This window comes from Diplotaxodon limnothrissa, linkage group LG6 (genome assembly GCF_057381915.1).
Source record: "Diplotaxodon limnothrissa isolate DT_005_m linkage group LG6, D_limnothrissa_male_GT1.1, whole genome shotgun sequence".
Taxonomy (NCBI): Eukaryota; Metazoa; Chordata; class Actinopteri; order Cichliformes; family Cichlidae; genus Diplotaxodon; species Diplotaxodon limnothrissa.
The window spans coordinates 39,648,114-39,670,470 of record NC_140601.1 but is presented as its reverse complement, the minus strand read 5'-3'; the positions used below and the strand labels follow the sequence as shown (position 1 = coordinate 39,670,470).

Genomic DNA, 22,357 nt, shown 5'->3' with positions numbered 1-22,357 from the left:
CATTTGCACTGGATCGTGCTTTCCACCTTTGACCCCCCCCGAACTAAGCAGGCTCTTTTAGGTGTTTTCTTGTAAAGTCTAATTTTGTCTCATTAATGTATCTCTTGATTGTAGACTTTGACTCGATATGTTTTTCTTAACCAAGGAAAGAATTCAGCAATCGCCCACCTTAGATGTCTTCTGTGGTCTTCATGGCCTTTTGTTATTGTTGAACTGGCCAGTGCTCAGCAATAACAATAATCCTCCTTTTCTAAGAATATAGTGGACTGTAGAGTTAGGCACTTCTAAAGTTTTTAGGTTTTTTGGTATTCAACTTAATGGTGGCTGATGGGAATTCCAGTGAACAGCTACTAAGTTCAACAACACAACATGGAATCAACTCCAGATCTTGTATCTGCTTATTTTTCATGAAATAATGAGGTAACAGGTCTCACCTGGCCATGAAACTGCTTGTCAGTAAATTGTCTAGTCTCTAAATTATTCTTTTAAGTGTTTTTATTAGAGAAATGCAATTATCTGACAACAGATCGACCTGTTCTGCACCACAAACTTTAGCTAAGGGGGCACATATTTATCCTTCTTCTGTTTGCTTTTGACCAAGTTATTCCAAAAAGATAAAAAAGAACAGACAAATGCTCAAAAACATGTAATCTCATTAGTTATTAATTCACTTTATTTAAAATTTGAGTACATTATCAGACAACAGAGAAGTCATTTGCAGAGCAATTTGCTAATTACAAGCTAATTAAAGTTACTGTTTAATATGCAGATATATTAAACAAAGTTTCAATCTATATATCTACAATCATTTTCTCTTATTCTCTTACCCAGTCTGCACATAAATGGAGATTTGTGTAAGTATAGACAGGTGTTGGTATGGATGTGGAAATGTGTTTACCGGATATTTTCTTGCTTCAGGTATTTTTCACCTCCGTATGTGTGTATATGTGTCTGTGTTTGACCTTTCAACACTTTTTTCTAAACTATTTTAGGTGCTAGTGGTATCAGAAAAGAAGGAAAAGTGCATCAATAACACATTTATTTCTGTATGTAAAATAAAGCTTTTGTGTCAATCTTACATAACTGGAAGCACTGATGTTCACATACTTAACATTTAAACCACTTAAAGCAAACTTTTGTTGCAGGAGCTAAAATATAAATAACAACAATATTTTTCTGCCATTTGACAAACAAAATTCTTTTTTCCTTTGAGTAAATTAAACCCCACTTATTTTTTTTATTGCAGTTGTAGAGGAAGACTAAAACCTAGAAAATTCTGATATGTATGGATAATAAGACAGTCATGTAAGTACCTGCCTTTGTATTATGAGAAAAAGATTGTCATCCATCCATCCATCCATCCATCCATCCATCCATCCTCTGCCACTTATCTGGGTTTGGATCGTGGGGGAGCAGCTTACGCAGAGAAGCCCAGACCTCCCTCTACCCAGGCACCACCTCCACCTTATTTATGGTGACAGCAAGATGTGTCCAAGCCAGCTGAGCGATATAATCTCTCCAGCGTGTGCTGGGTCTGCCCTCACCCAGAGGGCACCCAGGAAGTATCGTAGTCAGATGCTTGAATCACTTCAGCTGGCTCCTTTCGATGCTGAGGGGTAGCGGCTCTAATCTAAGACACTCATAAATGACTGAGCTCTTCACCCTATTTCTAAGTTAGAGGAATTTCCATTACTTGTATTTGAGATTACATCATTGTATTCACTACCTTGAGCTTGTGACCATAGGTAAGGTTGGTAACTGGTAAATGGACAGCTTTATTTTCATGCTCAGCTCTTTCTTCACCACAACAGACCGGTACAGTGTCCACACTGCAGATGCAACACTGATCTGTTTGTCAGTCTCCTGTTCGTTTCACTTGTGAACAAGACCCCGAGATACTTAAACTTTTTCACTTGGCACAACAACTCATCTCTCACCCAGAGTGAGCACTCCACCCAGGCTCAGAGGAGATCATTTTCATTCTCATTGCTTCAAACTCAGCTGCGAACCACCCCAGTGCGAGCTGGAGGTTGTCACCTGATGAAGCCAACAGAACCACAGCATCCATAAAAACAGATATGAGATGGCAAATAGACTGATTCTTATATAGCACTTTTCTACTCTGCTTGAGCACTCAAAGCACTTGAGATCAAGCGGCCACAAAACTGGAGACTACTTGCCTACACACAGAAATCCTGTCCATAAAAATTAGGAATCCCAGACAGAGGACAGCACTGGCTGTCAAACTGCGATCAGGACTAAATCCAACATACCCCGGGTGCGGGGGGCCCTCGGGCCTCCGGCCTCTGGGCCTGCGGCTCGGTTCACTCTGGCACAGCTGGCTGCCGGCAGAGCCGGCGGGCACGCCGGTGCAGCCCCCTCTAGCTTCTGCTCGGTGGCTACTGGGTGGCGCCTCGTCGGGGATCCTCAGCCCTTCCCATGAGGGTGGCACGGATACCCCTCCGGTGGGCCTCCTTGGGCTCTCGCTGTTAGGTTTTGTATTGTTGGTTGTCATTTATGCTTAGAAATATTTAACCATATATGCTTAGAGGTGTATAATCAATTGTGTTGTGATAGGACTGTGATCTTTAGCAGGCTGCAAAGGCTTGGTGTGTATTCCACACTGGAATGCACACCTACATCCTAGGAGCATGGAGAGGTCGTACCTTGTTTTATTGTTTTATGGTAGGATTAACGTAGCTACGTCTGTTCTAGTCTAAGTGCTTTTGTGTTTAGATGAACTGTTGGATTTTCCAGACCAGCAGGTTAAGGAAGTCGTTTATGGGGTCACACACACACACACACACACACACACACACACACACACTATTCTTTGTTTACATGTATACCTATGTGAGATGTTATATGTTAATGACCCTATGCATATTCATGTAACCTCAATAAAAGAGCAGTGTTACGGGAGAGAGAGCAACTGGGGTCAAGCGAAGGAACGGCGCCTGTCCGGTCTCTCCCGTGCACGAGAAACATGAAGAACTTTGCCTACTTCGTGTCTTGCTTTGCAGTGTAATTATATTGTCTCCAACGTTCCAGCGGATGGGTTCAAGCTACAAACCTATCACTCGCACTCTGGGGCCTCTGGATGTCTGGGGCCTGGATCTCCTCCATGCCTGCTTCATGCCCTGGGGGACGGGGCTATGGCTCTCTACATCCTCTTGCAGACCATTACATGGGGAAACCATTTGAATACAAGCGCGCTGATCCACACAGGTGTGCACACGCGTGTTCACTGTTCGTAGACTTAAATTACACCTTTCTTGGCTGCTACTTCAAAGCACATTGTGCGCTGTCTGTCCTGCGTGCTGCACAACAAAATTTAATATTTAGTATTTACTGCTGTTTACACTTAGCTAGATTAATGCGATGGTGTTGTGTTTAGTATGTTGCTTTGTTTTTTTGTTTTTTTGGCTTCCTAAACTCCCATTAAAAATTCTTGTCCACATTGGCAAACTTATTGTCTATAAAAGTGGTCTATCACCGTGCTAAAATACACCACAGTATTAAAGTAACCCACTTCCACTGCCTACTGAAAGATTTAAAGAAGCCTCAGCTGATCATGAAAGGTTTTGCAACAGTGGCACCTAGAGGACATGATAGGAATCACCTCACAAGCACTAATACAGAAGACAACTCTGATAACATTTCAGAAAGGACGTTTGAGTCGGTTACACCTGCGACTACCTCTATTCATGTTTTTTGTTTTCTGCCGGTCGCTCTGGCTTAGTTGACAGGTAGGCGAGTGTTGTGGAAGGCACACTGTCTGTCCCGTCACAACTGGGCTATCACCACCACCGTCGCCTCCATGGCTGCAAGAAAACAAGCACAACTTCAACTTAAAGGAGACAGAAACGCATTCACTCGGTGTACATGACTGTAGGATTTTGCAGTGCACATTTTCTACAGTTTAAAAAATAGGATTTTAAATATTGAATTCACAGCTGTGCAGCTTGAACTATCTTTTAACATTTGAAACAGAGAAAAGTGTCTGTGAATGTTTATGAGACCCACTGGAGCTGTTACAGTGTGAGCTGCTAAAATGTGTGCATATTTGTCCATTTAGCTCTCTTTAGGTCTGTGTATAGCTGTGCTGCTTTACCTTCTTAACTGTAAAATTACATGACTGAGCAGCGTTTTACAGTCCAGTTAGACTCCTTTGTCTCTGTGGATACAGGCAGAAATACATCTGGTCAGAGCCTAATACAAGAAAGGCTTTACTGCTGTCTTTGCTTGCTTGTTTTCGAGGGCAAACTCGAACAGGGATACATTTAGCGTTTGGGGGAGTTCACAAAGTTTTCACGAATGAGTGGCAAGGAGGCCGTTAGGGAACCAGTGAGTGACCTACTACTTTATTTATTTACTGATAATGTGTTGTATTTGGTCATCTGGGAAGGTTCATCAGCTTTGATGGCCATAACTTTGGTCTTGTTCACCTCTGAGAACCTGAGGTTTTGCCTTCCTGTGGTGATTCTTTTTATTTTTATCTTAGCTTTATCTAAACGTAGTATAACTCCCTGTATTTATCCAATGATTGTGTTGTTAGTTTCTTTTTTTCTTTGAGATTTGATTTTTGTGTTTGTTGAATTTTTGGATTCCTGTTTTGATTTTTTGATCTTCATTCCTTGGAGCTCTGCTTTGGTTCTCGTGTTTCTAGCGCCCTCATTGTTTCCCTCTCTCTTTGTTTCTGCACGAGCTCCTCTGATCTCTTGTGTTTCCTTTTTTATGCCATCTTGTTTGGTGTTAGTCTCAGTGTTCTTTCCTTTTGGCCGTTTCCTGTTTTACTTTAACAATTTGATAATTGTTTTCTTTTGTGTGATGTTTTGGGTTTCACTTCCCAATATTTTATTCTTCATATAGTCACAATTCCTCTTTTTCCCTGATCCTTAAACAGCAGTAAAGTGCAAATATATTAATACACACTACAAACTAAGTTCAAGACCTTTTTATACTAAAAGATAAAACTTGTTTGTTCAACTCGATAGGGAAGTGCTACAGAAATATCACCAGACAGAGCTGTAAGTCTACTGAATTCCTCCCCGTGTCACTGTGGCTGCACTTCAAGTCACACAACTATGAAGTCAACATACCAACTTATCCTTATTTTTATGTACATATTACATAAACATGCAAATAAAAATGATGACATCACCATTGATTTCATATACCATCACTGCTGTTTTTGTGTCTTTGCAATTATTATTATTGTGCCGTGTGATCAGCCAATATTTACAGTGCTGTGAAAAAGTATCTTTCCTCTTTTTGATTTCTTAGTTTTTTTTTTGTTTTTTTTTTGTTTGATTTGTTTTGTTTCAGATCATCAGACAAGGATAACCCAATGAAATACAGATTTTATATTTTTACATTTATTAAGGAAAAATGGTATCCAAACCAACCTGACATTACCTGACAAAGTAATTGCCCCCTCTTGTTAAATCATGAATTAACCGATTCACTGTGTGCATGCCCAGGACTGACTGCTGGCAGACCTGCTTTACCGAGAAATCCCAAAAATAGAAGCTGCCTGACAAGATAAAGTAGGCTAAAAGCAACAGATCCTGCACTCCAGGTTCCTCTTTGTCTTTTGTTTGTTCAGTTTTGTTCGAGCAGAACTAAACTAAACTAAAACCTAGGATTTTAGTTTTTGTCTGATTTTTGCATTTTGAGGTAAAACTAAAACCTATTTGTTTCAAAACTACAATTTGATATTAATACTTTCAATACTGTTTTAACTTTGTGAAGTGGTAAATAATTCTCACTTCACAGTTTCACTACACTGTTGATCCCTTGCTTCTCAGACCGGGTTGGGACATACTACAGATGATGCAGAATTTCAGCCGAAACAGTGTTTAAGTGGAGGGTTTTTATTCTTACTTTGTGCTGAGGCTGCATCCTTGGCTTCTTGTGAAGTATCCACAGCACCATCAGTGATCAACTCCTCTCCTACAGCAGCAGGTGGCACCACCTCCTCTCCTGCTGAGGGAGCAGAGTGGCAGGAGTGGCAGGGTTTCTCCTCATGCACAGGAGCTCCTGATGTAGGCTCTGCTTCTACAACTGAAAGAACCTTTAGGTCTGCTCCAGCGGAGGCTGCTGCCAGCTGAGTCGTGCTGACAGCAGCTTCAGCTGTCTCCTCTGCAGGTGTTTCAGCTGCTGCCTGGTCAGCTGGTGAAATCTCATCCAGTGGGGCAGCTTCACTGGTGACTGTGGCCTCCTCAGCAGGAGCAACATCTTCAGCAGCGATGGCCTCCTCAGGAGCAGGTCGAACTTCAGCCTCTGCCTCGTCCACAGTGGTCATTGGAGATGTTGTTTCTTCAGGATGAGATCCAGCCGCTGCCTCCTCGTCCACAGCTGCAGCCAGAGCAGATGTCACCTCCGTTATCACTTCTTCAGCAGCTGGAGTCTGAGCATCTTCTGCACTTTTCTCACCCTCTCCAGACTTCACCTCCTCCTCACCTTCTACAACTGCTCCCTCTTCAGATGCTTCCTTGGCCACTGCCTCTGAGGCTTCTTCCAAAGCTTCTGTTTCAAGCACCTCGTGTCCCTTTCCTTCACCTTCAGTTTGTTGGACAGTCTCCATCGGATCCTTCTCACCAACAGAAGCTGCGGCAATTTCAGCTGTTGAGCCGGTCAAGAGCTTAACATCTGTGAGCAGCTCTGGTGCGGACTCTGATGGAGGGAAAAAGACATGAGGTGATGGCTGAGAAACAGGTTTTGATGAAAAACCTTCTAGCTGTTAAAAATCAACAGATTTACTTCAATGCCAACATTTTAAAATCTACTTTAGTTTTGCGCTAAATGGAATTTAAAGCCTTCTCACTAATTTTTATGAATGAAAAACATAATTTCTTACATCTTCTATTAATTCAACTTACCTTGACCAGGAATCTATAACTGGATATTTTACAGTCACCACGGGTTCAGGCACTCTACAGAAGACTACAAATCCCAGGTTTAATGCAATATACTCTTTTCTGGTATTGTAGACACTGACTAATTCCTTATTCACATTCTTATATTGTTCTCCAGATGAATTTCTTTTTCAAACAATCAAGCGTAAACAAGTATTAGTCATATCCCCTCTGTGCACTTGCAACCATGTGTTTATTTTTGCATTTATGTTTATTTTTCAGCATTTTTTTAACAGAGGTTTCTTTCTGCTCATTATTCTGTGAGTGGGAAATACTGTGAAATCAATTATGAAGGCTGGAAAAACTTCTTAGTTTGATGGCAGTCGAGCTGAAGCCAGACAGGAGCATGAACACAGCACAGGGATTCTTCAGGATAAGGAGCTTTTCTACAGGAAGTAGGTGTTTCTACTCCAAATACAATATTAATGGTGTGGAGCGACAAGCAAAAACATCTGAGAGACTAAAGAAAATCTTTATTACAGCTGTACCAAAGACCATTTTCAATGCACGGACATAAGGGTGAATGCATTTTCTGTAAAAGAGGAAAGAGACAGCAGCAACAAAAAGAGAACTTTGATTTTTTAGGGAACAAATTGGCAACAAAATAGAAATGTGTGCCAGGCAAATAAAGTGAGTGCAGGCTGGTGTAGCTGTAGAAGAATAATATGGATATGTGGTAATGATGAATATGAGAAAGCATCTTACTGCACGAGATTTTTAAAAAAGAAGACAAAGTAGGAAATGAAGTTTTAACCACGTCTCACTCTGTGCAAAAACTGTTTTATAGTTTGAGAACACAAGACCAGCACTGCAGTCTGCTAACAAAGAGCTAACTGGTTCAGGTAACTCTTCACGGTGAGTTTAGAGGTTGAAAGAAAACATGGCTGAACACATAAAATACCATCTAAACCTGCTGGAAAGGAACAAGAAACAGGGCTGTCCTGTTTTAAGAGCACTGAAAATCAGATTTTTCGAAAGCATTAATTACCAACTTAGTTCTGTCCATTATATTTACCCCGTGTACTGTACAGTATCCAAATTATAATTTGGATTTCTTCCTTTTTGTGATAGATTTTCTATACAGACATAATTTTCCACAGTGGCTCTAATCACACAGACTAATTCCAGATGTTTTTGGATGTGAAGCATTAGGAGAGCTAAGGGAAGGAGGGGAGCTGAAAACTGGACTGATGAACCCCCAACAGATTTTTTAAAAAGACTGAAACTACTTTTTTTCCCCCCCTCATTATCAAAAAAAATTGGGTTAATGAGTCTGTTTTTCTGGGGCAGGGAGGAGGGACAGAGCACATCCAACTGGGTGAACTATCGAGCCATCACAGGTTTAAGCAGCCACCTCTGCAGCAGGGGCCACCTCGGCTTCAGCAGGTGGAGTGAGATCTACTGCTGCCGTACCAGCGTTTTCTGCCACAGGTTCCTCTGCTGGGGCCTCCACAGCCACTTCAGCAACCACCTCTGCCTCCACAGGTGGAGCGGCGTCCTCCGTCTCTGCTGACTCAGCTGCCGTCTCAGCTGCTGCCTCTGGAACGACCGCCTCAGAGACGGCGGCGGCGGCTTCTGCTTCTTCAGACGCAGCTTCCACAACAGGTTCAGCAGCTGTCTCTCCTACAGGTTCTGCAGCAGCAGTAGCCGGGGCCGACTCAGCGATGACCTCAGCAGCAGGGGCTTCCTCCTCCACCGGTGCAGGCTCAACTGCAGGTGGAGCTGCCTCTGGTGCTGCCTTTGCTGAAGAAGCTGCAGCGTAAGAGGCCAGAAAGAGAAACACGTGAAAGATTTCACTCTAGTACATGTTAGCTGTATGATGCTTGTTTTATCTGTGCCTGAATAAAGTGTTAACCTCTGGAGATTAAAGATGAAAGCAACTGTGCACTTTTATTAATGCAGGTTTCAGTAGCAGAGAAAGGAGGCTTAAAGGTCAAGACTTTAGGTCTTTGAGGACTAAAAGGTGACATAGCTGCTGTTAAAACTGTAAACATGAGCAAAGTGAAGGATAATCCTTATCCTAACATGTCAGTGAAAGACAGAAATATATTATTACCACTCCTATAACTGCTTATTGAAGATTGTGGAGTGAAAAGGTCAGAATCAAAGCTCAGCACGACTTCAGTCAGCACTTTAGAGATAAAGTTTAACGTCTCAGTCTCCAAATCTGAGCTAATATTATAGACATTTTTGGCTGTTGCCATATTAGATTTCTGAAACCAGTATCATTAACTGGGAAACAGAGCACATGCGTAGAGTACTGAGTTGTCACTCATAAGTTAGACTGGCCTTACATCATACACTTATTTATTTTTTTTATTTTCCTCTAACAGACCAATCGTACTATAATGACATAAACCCAGCTGGAAAGCTTTTTCTGAGGTTTTACATCACGTGAGCGGTAGCTTTGTTTTTCTCACATTTTTGTTTACTGTACTGGTTTTTACAGCGACACAATTCACCCCCTACTGGCCATTAGAAAGAATGCAGGTTTAACTCCCACCTTTCAAACCTGTAAACTACGTCAATCTTTCAGTCTATACTGTTCCTTTCAAGGAACTTGGACTATTTTGCCAAACGTATTTACTCACGGAGCTCAGGTGTTCCACTCACTTCCATGGCCACATGTGTATAAAATCAAGCACTATATACTATGGGGGCATTATAACAAAGTGGAAGTGATTGGGAATGACAAACTCAGCATTGAAGTGGTAGGCCAAGAAAAATCACAGAGCGAGTTGCCAACTGTCTGACTTGTCTGACTGCATTGTGCCAAGTGTAAGGTTTGGTGTAGGGGGGTTTATGGTGCACGGCTTGTTTTCAGGAACTGGGCTCGGCCCCTTAGCTCCAGTGAAAAGAACTTAATGCTTCAGCACAGTAAGACGTTTAACTGTGTGGCAACAGTCTGGGGATGGCTCCTTCCTGTTCCAACATGACTGCACTGCAGTGCACAAGGCAAGGTCCATAAAGACATGGATGAGTTTGGCGTGGAAGAACTTGACTGGCCTGCACAGAGTCCTGACCTCAACCTGATAGAACACCTTTGGGATGAACACAGCGATGTCGGCCTTCTCGTCCATCATTGGTGTCTGACCTCAGAAATGCACTTCTGGAAGAATGGTCAAAACTCCCCTAAACACACTAAATGTTATGGAAAGCTTTCCCATCTTTGTTATAGATGCAAAGCACGTCAGGTTAATGTGTGCATTCAGCTCCTTAAAGACCAGCGGTGGTTTCCTCTCCATCGCTGTAAGCAGCAGCACTTTGACTTCTTATTTCGGAGTGAAAACAACACTTCAATGCTGCATGATCACAACTAACCCACTGACAGCTGCTGCTTAGCACCATTACAGCACAGTTAACGGCTCTGGGCACAGCGCCATGGCCTCTCCGGGCTGAGTAGACAAAAATTGCGCAGACAGAAATCAAAACAGACAGGCACGATGAAGCCATTCAGAGTGATCAGTCTACCGTGCAGCTGGTGAAGCTGGAATCAGCCCTGAAATACATTCGCTTCTTCCTTTCTGCTTTCTCTGTCTTCGATTAAACAGTTACAGACTCCGACAGGCTGTCACACCTTGGGGAATTTTAATCTTAATAGCACAAGCTGAAGTAGCACCATTTTAACCTGTTTTAGAGAGGAGGCTCACAGTGAGGGATTTCTTTGATAAAACCGGTCCTTTTACAGTCATGGATGGTGTTTCGGGGCTCTTCATTCATCGCTGTGTTTGAACCCACACACGGGAGCTCTGTGGGGAGTTTGCACTCTCTCACTGTGGCTGTGTGAGTTTCCTGTAGGATCTCCAGCTTTTCTACTATCAAAAACAAGCTAGGCTGGTGCTGCCTATCCTTGAGTTTCACATACTGGTTAAATAGAAGGTTTGAAAATCATTTAATTTACAAGAAATTAGTGTTTTAAGTTGCATATCAGACCATCTCTTGCTTTAGCTGCGATCACATAAGCTGAAATCGGTGTGTCTTGTCTGTGCAGCGTGTACGGCTTGCACAATGTCATGTTCACAAAGCTGAGTTGTGGGTAACAGTGTTTGTTTTTGAGTGTGTGTGTGTGTTTGTGTGTGAGAAAGTAGCTAACCCTTCGCCGTGGAGCCCATGTTGGCGAGTCTTTCCTCGTAACGCTCGGTATCATCGTTGACCGTCTTGTATGCCTGAGAGAAACACAGCAGACATGTACTCATTACATTCCAGCACACAGCTAATGATAACGGCACGAAACAAAATCCAACCTCAAGCTGACATTTTGTCCAACATGGACCAACACAGTCAGACACACTTGTTTGCTTTGCCAAGAGCCTGACGGTGAATGGGTGACAAATTTGACCGAACAATGGCAGCAAAAAGGGAGAGATTGTCAAAAAGCACAAAGAGCCTCTTTTGTCCCGTCCAGCGTCTGAGCTGTGGTAACGTCTGCAGACCAGCCTGGCTTCAGACTGCATCGCTCCCAGTTTGCACCAGCAAGGACAGAAGCCTGTAAAACTACCAGGTAACTGCATATATCCAGTACAGCAGCTTGTTGTTCTGGTTTTGAATGAGTATTAAAAAAAACGCACTAGAGGATTTTGTTTCTTTGAAGATGTAAAAAGAGAGCAGACCTTTTTTACACTCCTGTATAACACTGAAAAACACGAATTTATTGAAAAGTAGAAAAAGGGGGATGAGTTACTTTCATTTCCAGCTCTGTGTTTCTATTCTTGCACTAGCTTTGCATGACTAACACTTCAAAATAATCCTCAGTCATCTTGTATTGGACCTTGAACCTCTCCGTTCATCCTCTATCTTAACCCCACCACCCCCTCCCTTTTGGAAAACTTTCTTCACGTAAACAACTAGTTCAAAATCTCTGCACACCTGAACACATGACAAGTCTTTAACGAAATAACTGAATATAACTGCTGCACGTTTAGCTAAACTTTGTGACTTAATACATTTATTCTCATTGAGAATGTGTGCAGCAGTAATATTTAATTATTCTGTCTCCTGTAAACCACGTGTTTAAGCAGCAGGTGACTTGTGTGCCAGAGATGACCATATTAGGGATATCCTCTCCCAGTGACATCACACAGAGCCAAGAATAAAAAAAACTGTGTGAAACAGACAAAGGTAAGGATTGGTCAACAAGTGTTATTTGATCATCTTAAATTTAAAGGTTACTTGTAATGTTGTAATTCATGTTAACTACAGTGAATCTGTAGTACTAGGTGGTCTTGTGCAGGTTAACCTCATTTTGCAGTGATGAGGTAAGCCAGGTGCAGAGCACGCAGTGGTTCTTGTAGGTTCTCATACTCTGGGATGGGCACCTCTGATCGGACATGAACAACCAGGTGAAAATGATTTTCTTCGAAGGGGAAATAAATTAATTTAATGATGCTACTGCACTGATGACATGCACCTCTATTTATGTGAAATTTAACATGGATTTGTTTATGTTTAACTACTGATTAAAAAAAATACAGGCTGTGAGGCATGAACTTTTTCAGCTTTTGAAACGAAATGTGAGGAAAAGTTTGAAAAAAACTGGGTTAGATTGATGTTAGCAGTCATCAGTGTTCAATTTAGACATGAATCCCTTTGTGGTGGCAGCAGGATGGGCATCTGGAGTAGAAAGTGCAAAATCAGTGTATAACACCTGCTTATTACTGAATTACCTTGTCTAAATCAAGAAAGAGAAGTAAACCTCAGAGCAGCAGCACACAGGGCAGCTGATCACGGCTCATATAAAGGAAAACAACACAAATAATGAATATTAATACAAATGATCGCAAAGATTTTCTTTTGCCCACGCTGTAGCACAAGTTCAGGTTCCTCACCTGAAAAATCCATGTGTAACACCTGCTTACAGCAGTCAAAAACAGTACACACACGGTGAAAATGTGGACTTACAAACCATCGCCTATAACCTGATCTGATACTCACATAAACAACTGCAGCAGTGAGGCCGCCGCCACATAAAACAAAGTACGTCATGTTGGTGGAGCCTCCAGGAACACCGAAGGCCATGTGTCGCACTGGAGCTGTGGAGAGACACACACGGGTACAGTTATCCGGCGAGCTTGTAATAAAGACATTTATTTATATAAACACACATAAGTGCATTTAAAATGAGAATCAGTACTAATACTGGAGAGTCATGGATAGAAACCACTACAGCTCTGATACTTTGTGAGTTTATTTTGTTCAGAAAACTGTCGCTCCATCACAAGCACGACGGGCACGAAGAACAGTGCATCAAAAGCGTCAACGTGTCTCCATCCCTTAATCCAGTTACACAATACAGCCCGGTCATTTGTAGCAGAGGAGATGGAAAGATTTAGCAGCAGCCAAGCCAAACACTGAATCTTTGCTTAAATTAAACCCCCGGCACACACGCACACACATACTACACAAACACTAAGACTTCCTGAATGATGATCTCAGATTTGCATCAAAACAAACAACATAAAGCAATGGGTTCAAATTCATATGGAATAGTCATTTAGCACAAATCAGGACTGCCGCTGTGGTGTTGGTGACGAGTGCTGCTGCAAAAGGATCAGCTGGTGTTTAAAGGTGGTGCAAGCAGGTTGGCATAAATAAAATCACACAGCCTCAATCTAATCTCTTCCTATCTGGACCTCTCACTCTCACACACTGTGAGAGTGTGCAGTCACAGAACACAGGGTGCAGCACATCTCACCCCTCTTTGTTTGTGTGTGTTCATGCAAATCCTAACCCATCCTGTCACTTTTGACTTTTCCACTGACTGACATTTAAACTTTATCGATTGTTCTTTGTCATCCAGCACATACCTCGCCAGCCACTGCTTTTCACAAGGTTGAAACTGGTTTAATAATAATACAAGAAAAAGGCTTCTCTTATAAACGTCACTTTGTTCTCACAGGTTCAGAAGAACTGCGCCAAATGGCCTAGACACATTTTGAAATCTTAAATGAGATCCATTATGCTTTTGCACATTTTCTGTCATATATTAACTGTTAGAACGGTGGATGTGCATATTACTATTTACTAAGGTTTTAAATTATGAGGTGAAAACAATTCCTGTGAACCAAAAGTTCAAGCTTCAGCCTGCTTCAAACTATTTTCTACTGTTGGCTCTGGATGATGTCAGTGAAAGCGGACATCGCTTACATCAGGCACACAGCTCTGGAAGGAAGGATTGTTTTGAACCGTGGATCAAGCAAAGCTACTCTTGTAGAGCACTAGAGATAAAAAATAAAAGCATAATGTGTTCCCTTTAAAGTAGCTGAAATGACACCGTGAACCCAGAAAGCACTAAGGCTTAACTCTATCTACAGCCTCATTCATTGGCTTCAAAAAGCTTTAAACTGAATTGATGTAATTGTTTAGCTGTTCTGCCAGAACCTAACCAAACATGCTTTTCCTTCAGTGCCTAAACTTAACCAATGAGCTTTCAGAGCTTAAACCTTTGATGGTAGTTTTGAGTGAAAGTAAACAGTGAGAAAACACATAAAAGTCCCAACAGGATATATGCATATAACACAAAGTCTGTGTCATGTCCTGTTAAACCTGCATGACTGCAGGCAACTGTCTGACTAAACCAGGGTTCTTCTAGCATTGCTAGTATGTCTGGCCATCATACAGACCTTTTACATTTATATGCTACATCTGTTTCCTAAAGTGACTCTTCAGCATCGTCTGGAGTTCATGCGTGAGTTGTAAAAATGGCTTCAGTGAGCTTTAGAGATGCTTTTAGATTATTTTTATCTTTGGGCAGAACCATTTCCCTCCTCTTCCCACTCTTTGTGCTAAGCTGCAGCTTTTACCGTCCCATCAACCTTTTATCGAAGCCGACTCGCTGTCTCTGTTTTTGACTTTATATTTAAGAGCACTGTGCAAAGTTTCACTGCAGCTCCGCTGAATTACAAACCCAAAACAGAGCTGAGGTTTGTCCTCCCTCCTGCTCTAATACCAATGACACAGCAGCACAGTGCAGGGACAGGTTACTTATACAGGTTATTTATACAGGTAATCACTTAATCCTGGCTGCTGGGTTCAAGCCTGTAAACATAGACACGCATGTCAGGGAACAGCAGACAAGATAGACATGTCTGAGGACATGATGGTCAAACAGGAAGGGACCTGCTGCATACTTAGGATGCAGTGTGTCGAGCTGGTGTGTAGTTAGAAAGCAGTAGCAGTATTCACCTCCTTTCTTTCACATCTTCTGGGGTTTAGTTTTTTGTTTTTTTTTACCTGCTTGTAAGTTCAAAAACACAAAAACCTTCTATCGTGGCCAGATGTAGCCTGGTTTGCAGCATTTTGCCACAGCTTTCTCAGCAGGAAATTAAAGCAGCAGCAGCAGAAGCAGCAGCTTTGCCTCGGGCTGAATTCCACAAAGCTCTGATCCCAAACTAAAGGATGATCCGGGCCAGGCAGGCAGGCATGCGTGAAAACAGAGCCAGTCTGAAATATCCGTCATTGCACGCTCTCTGGATTCAGATTTTAAAAATAATTATTCTGAAAAACAGATGTTTTGTTCACTAATAGGTTATAAACGTTGTTATCCAGATAAACTGGATTTAGGACGTGATTTCATCGTCTACACTCCTTAGATGCATCATAAAGAATCGCCTTTAATTGTTATTTTTGTTCAAATATTGGATTAGTTATTATTTATTGTAACAAAGTTGAAATATGTAATATTTCAAGTGGTACACTTCTGTGTGTTCCCAGAGCACACACCTTCTTTATCAGACTGCTGCAGCTCGACTGGAAAGCCCGCAAGTGCGTCTCTTTATTGGACTTTTACTTTTCCCTTTCTCAACCCACAAAATCATTAAAAAAATAAAATAAACTGAACTGGCAGCAGCAGAAAATAAACGAGCGCAACTATTCTATAAACTCTACTTAATTACTCTAATTAACGCCACAGTAATAATTCCTGGAAAGTCCCATTAAATGTCCTGACTCACCGTATCTGGGTGTCGGCTTGAAAGACCTCCGTGCCAGCGGCCCGACTCTCTGCCATGCCCGTCTGCAGAACATGATTGCTCGGGTATCAGCTGCAGCTAAGCGAGTTTTTCTCCGGCAGGTTTTACAGCGAAATGATGGGAAGCGCTCAGCTGCTGCTTACCAGTGCTGATGGGAACAGAGCACACCCCCATTCAAAAGCAGACAGCTCCACCAGCACGCCCCCTGCAGACGAGAATCTAACAGAACACAAATAGCAGGAACTGAAGCACCAAAGAATGAGCAGAGCTGTGATTTGTATTTTCTCCTGGTGTTTGGATCCTTCTGAGGCAGATGTTGACCTCCATATATCATATAATCCCCCTCTTCCTTCATTAAATCATTCTGCCCTCTCTCTCAGCTGTGACTGTGAGAAGGAGAGATCCCGCAGGCTGGTTTTAAGCGCATCACATTCTAGTTCAGTTGCATGACAACGTCAGCTCTGGTTGCGTAATGCGATCTCTGTCAGAGTGTGCACGGAGTGACAGAGTCAAGGACAAAAGACTGGCCTGTAGATCAGATCTGGACATCCATAAAAACACAACGCGGACGTGAGACTTTATCAAAGTGTAGTGGCTATCTTTGTTTCTTCTTGGAGTTCTCTATTTCTCTTATATCTAAAATAAGAGTCTGGATGGACAAGAGGCTGTTTTACGCGTCGGTTTGTGCAACAACGACGGTAAAACCATCGTGTCGCTCCGCCATTCGCTTACTTTATTTCTCACAAAACTTTCACAACAAAAGCACCATATCCTTTTCAGGCTTTTCAAAATAAAACATGTAATAACTATAAATGGCGCTAACATTCCGGCCCCTAATTGTTACTGCTAAGGCATAACAATTACATATTAACACAATAAAGCGTCATTTAATATCAACACTCATAATCTAACTGGCTTAACCAAACATTATATGAAACATAAGTCATATGTGTTGAACATATATCTGTTACACATGAGGCTGATATTCAAACTGTTGCCTCCATTTCGAGCAACAAACATAACTTGTCGATAGGCCTCTCCAAAACGCTAGTTTTGGTTTTGACAAACACACGTCTGACAAGTCCATGTGAGTCTGGAACTGTTCTCTCAACCTTTCCCATTAACCAGGAACTTCTTGGTGCACTGTCATCAACTATGAGAACAACATCTCCTGGTCTCAGATTTCTCCTAGTCACTAACCACTTCTGTCTTTCTTGTAGAAGCGGCAAATACTCTTTAGTCCAACGCTTCCAAAAAATGTCTGACAGGTACTGCACCTGTCTCCACCTTTTTTTTGCATACAAGTCCTCTCTTTGAAACAATCCAGGTGGCAGTACTGGCTGCCCTTTAAGAAGAAGTAGATGATTAGGTGTAAGTGCGTCTAAATCATTGGGGTCATTAGACGCTCTTGTTATTGGCCTGCCGTTGACAATTGCTTCAACTTCACATAGCAATGTCCGCAAGCATTCATCATCCAGAGGTTGCTGCTTTAGGATCTGGTTAAGAATTCTTCTAACTGAGCGAATTTGTCTCTCCCAGATTCCTCCAAAATGTGACCCTGCTGGGGGGTTAAATATCCAGGTGATGCCCTTTTGCATGAGCATTTCTGAGATTTTTGAATGATTCCATCCCTTGATTGCTTCACGCATTTCCCTTTCTGCACCCACAAGGTTAGTGCCATTGTCTGATCTCATGACAGACACTTGACCTCGTCTTGCAATAAACCTCCTGAATGCATTTATGCAAGAATCAGTCTCAAGTGAGTGGGCAACTTCTATGTGTATTGCTCTAACAGCAAGACATGTAAACAATACACCATATCGCTTAACTCTGCTGCGCCCATGCTTGACCTCAAAAGGTCCAAAATAGTCTACGCCCACATTTGTGAATGGAGGTTTGTCAGGAATCAGGCGATCTTGTGGCAAGTTTGCCATTCTTTGTTCACCAGGTTTCGCAGATGTCCTTCTACATGTTACACACTTTGACAGGATCTTTCTTATTGCTGAATCTGCCTGTGGAATCCAGAATCTTTCTCTCAGCCTGGATAATATGTAATTCCTTCCTCCATGGCCTGTTTCTTGGTGAATGTGTCTCAGAATCAAAGTAGAAACATGATGACCTTTAGGGAGAATCACTTGATGCTTAACATCGGCTGGTAGTGCAGACTCATGCAACCTACCGCCAACCCTTAAAACTCCATCCTGGACAAAAGGATCCAGCTTCACAATGTGACTGCTCCTTTTAAGCTTGTCACCTTTTTGAAGACTTGCAATTTCTTCTGCGAAGCTTTGATTTTGACAAAACTTAACAATCTCAGTTTCTCCCTTTGCAACATCTGCAGTAGTAAGTGAAGATCCCTTAATACATGTTTTGAACTGCTGCATTTGACCTGCAACCTTTTCAAATTTCCTTTTAGTGCTGTCACAGCCACTTGCTTGTGACATGAGAAGCTTCCGATGCGCACTTAACCTGCCAAGCAGCTGCTTGAACGTAAGTATCCAGGAAACTGCCTTTTTTAGACGGTACCAGTCTGAATAGTGAGAGATCAGTTTGTTCACTGGATTTTCATGTAATTTTGTAACATCCACACTCATCACCTCTTTGACTTCGACATCATTTTTTGGTATTTCTTTAATGTCCGGTGGAATTGGCCAGTTTTTCTTATCTTTTGTCAAAAACTCTGGCCCAGCAATCCAGTTTGAACACTTCATGAATGTCTCTGTGTTCATTCCTCTTGAAGCGTGGTCAGCAGGGTTTAATTCAGAGTTTACATACATCCACTGACTTGGTTTTGTGTTGTCTCTAATAAGTGACACTCTATTTGCTACAAATGTCTTAAATCTGATGTTCTCGCTGGAAATGTACTTTAAAACAGTGCTACTGTCAGACCAAAACACAGATTCTTCTTGTGGCATTTGAAGCTCCTTTCTCATGAGCTTGTCCATTTTTACAGCAACTGCAGCTGCTGTCAACTCCAGACGTGGAATTGTTATCTGCTTCAGAGGAGACACTCTGGACTTGCCCATAATGAATGAGCAGTGAGTTTCTCTTTTCTGGTTTGTGATACGAAGGTAAGTAACGACTCCGTAACCTCTCTCACTGGCATCAGCGAAGTGGTGCAATTGTGTAGATATGACCACTCCAAATCCAGCAGGTTTCAAACACCTGTTGACGGTAAAGCCATGAAGTTTTGAAAGCTCTGAATGCCAAACTTGTGACCTTTGAGCCAGTTCAGCTGGGATTTCCTCATCCCATGAAATCTTCCTGCCACATAGCTCTCGCAGGATGATTTTTGCTGTCAGAATGACAGGAGACAAAAAACCCAATGGGTCATATATTGCACTTACAAATGAGAGGATGCCTCGCCTAGTCTTTGGCACAGGTTTTTCAGTTATCCTGATCTTGAATACATCTGTCTCTGTGCACCAGTTCACTCCTAGGACTCTTTCCTCTGGTAGTGCATCATGTCTCAAATCCAAATCTTTCATCTCTTTTGCTCTTTCCTTTTCAGGAATGGAAGCAAGGACAACTCTGCTGTTGCTCATCCACTTTGTTAAGTGAAATCCTCCACTCTCACACAATGCAGTCAGGTCCCTGACCATAGTACATGCCTCTGTTTCATCTGAAACTGACAGAAGACAATCATCTACATAAAAGTTGTTCAGAACAGCATTAACTGCTGCTAGTGGCATTTTTTCTTTAGCATCTTCTGCTGCCTTTTTTAGTGCATAGTTTGCACAGCTTGGGGAGGATGTTGCCCCAAACAAGTGCACCATCATTTTGTATTCTTGCAGAGGTTCATTCAAGTTCCCATTTGGCCACCAGAGAAAACGCAAAAGATCACTGTCCTCTGGAGGTACTCGCACCTGGTGATACATAGCTTCTATGTCTGACATCAAGGCAATGTGATCCCACCTAAACCTTGTTAGTACCCCAATCAGTGTGTTAGTTAGGTCTGGCCCTTGCAAGAGTTCTTCGTTCAGTGATTTCCCTTGAAAGGATGCTGCACAGTCAAAAACTACACGGAGTTTTCTTTTCTGGGGGTGGTACACCCCATGGTGTGGTATGTACCAAACTCTCTCATTTTCAGGGGTAGTCTTTGTGTTTGGTACCTGAACTGCGTAGCCTTTATTCAGCAAGTCAGACATGAAGCTCTGATACTCCTCGTGAAACTCTGTGTTTCTGATTAATTTTCTTTTCAGATTCTCTGCCCTCTGCATTACTGCACTGCGGTTGTTTGGCATTTTGACAGCTTTGTTTCTCAAAGGAAGACCTATGCGATAATGACCATTAATCCTTTCAGCTGTGCCATTGACAGAATCCATAAACATGATGTCTTCTCGTGACATTTCCTGTTTTTCCTCAGAAGCTTTCTCTGGAAAATCATAGTTGAGCTGTTGCATCAAAAGATTCTCAACATTAGTGATAGAGATGCGATTTACTGAAACACTCAGCTCTCTGTCAGAAGGAGTAGAGCAAGAATCTCTCTTGAGAGGGCCATTGATAGCCCAACCCAGGACTGTTCGAACAGCATATGGACCATTATCGTTACTATGAATAATCTCCCATGGTTCCATAGCCTTGTGCACATCACATCCTATCAAAAGTCCAATGTCTGCGTCTGAATGTGGGAACTTGATTTGCCGAAGATGTGGCCACCTTTTTAAATCATCCTGTGTAGGGATGTTCTCTCTAGACACTGGAATGTCTGCATGAGTGTAAATGTCAGGAAGATCTATATAGGTGTTCTCATTTAAACCACACACTTCTAATCCTGACAGGTGATAACTTGTCACCATCTTTTCTTGTCCCATTGTGCGAAGCATGAATTTTGTCTTCTTACCTTCTACACCCAGTTGTCTCATCAGTTTCACGATCTCATAGCGATGCAGTCGTCTTGCTCGGGAGCATGATGGTTTTACTTAATGTAGTGGCTATCTTTGTTTCTTCTTGGAGTTCTCTATTTCTCTTATATCTAAAATAAGAGTCTGGATGGACAAGAGGCTGTTTTACGCGTCGGTTTGTGCAACAACGACGGTAAAACCATCGTGTCGCTCCGCCATTCGCTTACTTTATTTCTCACAAAACTTTCACAACAAAAGCACCATATCCTTTTCAGGCTTTTCAAAATAAAACATGTAATAACTATAAATGGCGCTAACACAAAGTTTGACTTCTCCTGAACTGACAGTAATCACTTATATGCAAGGTCTGTGTAACATCCCATAATATGTTCGGTTTTATTCATTTAGTACCACCTCACAAAAACAACAGGTGCTTTATATTCAAAGGTGTAAATCACAAAAACCACAATATTAAAGCGAAAAACTCATCTGTGTCCAGTTGATCCTCCATAAGCACTTGGCGATGGCGGGGAGGAAGAAGTCCCTTTTAGTAGGAAGCGACCTCCAGCAGAGGCAGATTCAGCAAGGCCAAATGCTGTGAGCAGTTAGGACGTGAAGGAAGACAGATGACATAAATACAAAACACTAAGCACAGAAGAGAGAAGACAAAAGTTAATGACACAAGAACGTAGATGCAAAAAAGTCCACATAATTTGGCTGTTCCATCCATTGTAAGGTTTTACATTTGTAAAAATATAAGTATGCATATATCAATTACATTGACGCACAATACACACGAATCAAAAACAGGTCACAACTTTGCAATCATAAAATATTTACAATAATTAAAAACTTTGTAAAAAGGCTTTTAATTTAAAAAAAATAGGAATAGCTTATAGTTAATAGTACTTGGCCTTTTTGTGGCAATTACTTTGTATTATTTTTGTAAGTAAAATAAAATGATTGAATCTTTACAGTGTGCAGGGTCGCGGCAAAGCCTTAAACCTGTAGCTGAAGTGGAAATTTGAGATAAAGTGAGTAATTTTACTCTGAGATGTTTCCTGTTCAACCATCATACATTGCTGGTTAGGTCAGACCAAGAAGTGCCAAAATATTATCTCATTAAAGTCAGACTTAGCATTTTTCTGATATAATGGACATTGTGTTATAAGACTTAGAAAAGACAGGTTGTAGTAGGGCTTTAAACCGCAAAACATCAGACCCTACACTCGCTTCATACTGAGTTCCCAAGTCATTTTTTAGTCCCCAGTTTAAAACTCATTAAAAACTGTTCAAAGTTTACATGCTCCAAGCTAAACCCCCAATTATCAGGAGGCCTTTCCTCTCTTGAACCACCTGCAGGAGCTTCATAGAGCTTCTTTTGGTAAGTTTACAGGTGCAGTAAACGTACAAAAACAGCAATTAAGATTTTACTTAAAAATCTCAGATTAAGGAAAGCAGCCTCTCCTCTGGTTCCACTCTTCCCTGCATTCAGAGAGACACGCCTACTTCTGAGCTGTTGAATGTTGCACAGCTGTGATACTTTCGTGTGTGCACACGTCCTTAATCATGTGACAAGCTCTGAATCATCAATTAGACAAAGTCGTGAAACCACATGTGATGCACT

The 22,357-nt window shown here is 41.8% G+C and overlaps 1 protein-coding gene across 5 annotated transcripts; it reads right to left on the bottom strand.

Moving 5' to 3' along the window:
- Nucleotides 1–791: 791 nt before the first annotated feature.
- LOC146631199 (uncharacterized) lies at nt 792–20,958 on the bottom strand. Of its 5 annotated transcripts, XM_085355178.1 has the most exons (9): nt 20,730–20,958; nt 15,869–16,105; nt 12,852–12,949; nt 11,014–11,086; nt 8,334–8,672; nt 6,466–6,678; nt 5,887–6,360; nt 4,115–4,177; nt 3,766–3,824 (listed from the first exon to the last, which is right to left on the bottom strand). In XM_085355178.1, exons 2-8 carry the CDS (start codon nt 15,939–15,941, stop codon nt 4,131–4,133), a joined length of 1,317 nt encoding a protein of 438 aa, XP_085211304.1. In that variant the 5' UTR covers nt 15,942–16,105; nt 20,730–20,958; the 3' UTR covers nt 3,766–3,824; nt 4,115–4,130. The 5 variants fall into 5 exon arrangements, with proteins under 5 accessions (XP_085211301.1, XP_085211304.1, XP_085211299.1 ...); XM_085355173.1 differs by having other exon boundaries at nt 5,887–6,678; XM_085355174.1 differs by having other exon boundaries at nt 5,887–6,678; nt 15,869–16,034.
- Nucleotides 20,959–22,357: the final 1,399 nt, after the last annotated feature.

Excerpts from the sequence above, each read along its gene's own strand:
- LOC146631199 (XM_085355173.1), bottom strand. The coding sequence starts at position 15,941 with ATGTTCTGCAGACGGGCATGGCAGAGAGTCGGGCCGCTGGCACGGAGG. Across the intron at positions 8,673-11,013 it reads CATGGGCTCCACGGCGAAGG|CTTCTTCAGCAAAGGCAGCA; the intron begins GTTAGCTACTTT and ends CTTACGCTGCAG. Across the intron at positions 4,178-5,886 it reads GGATGCAGCCTCAGCACAAA|AGACAAAGGAGTCTAACTGG; the intron begins GTAAGAATAAAA and ends CTGTATCCACAG.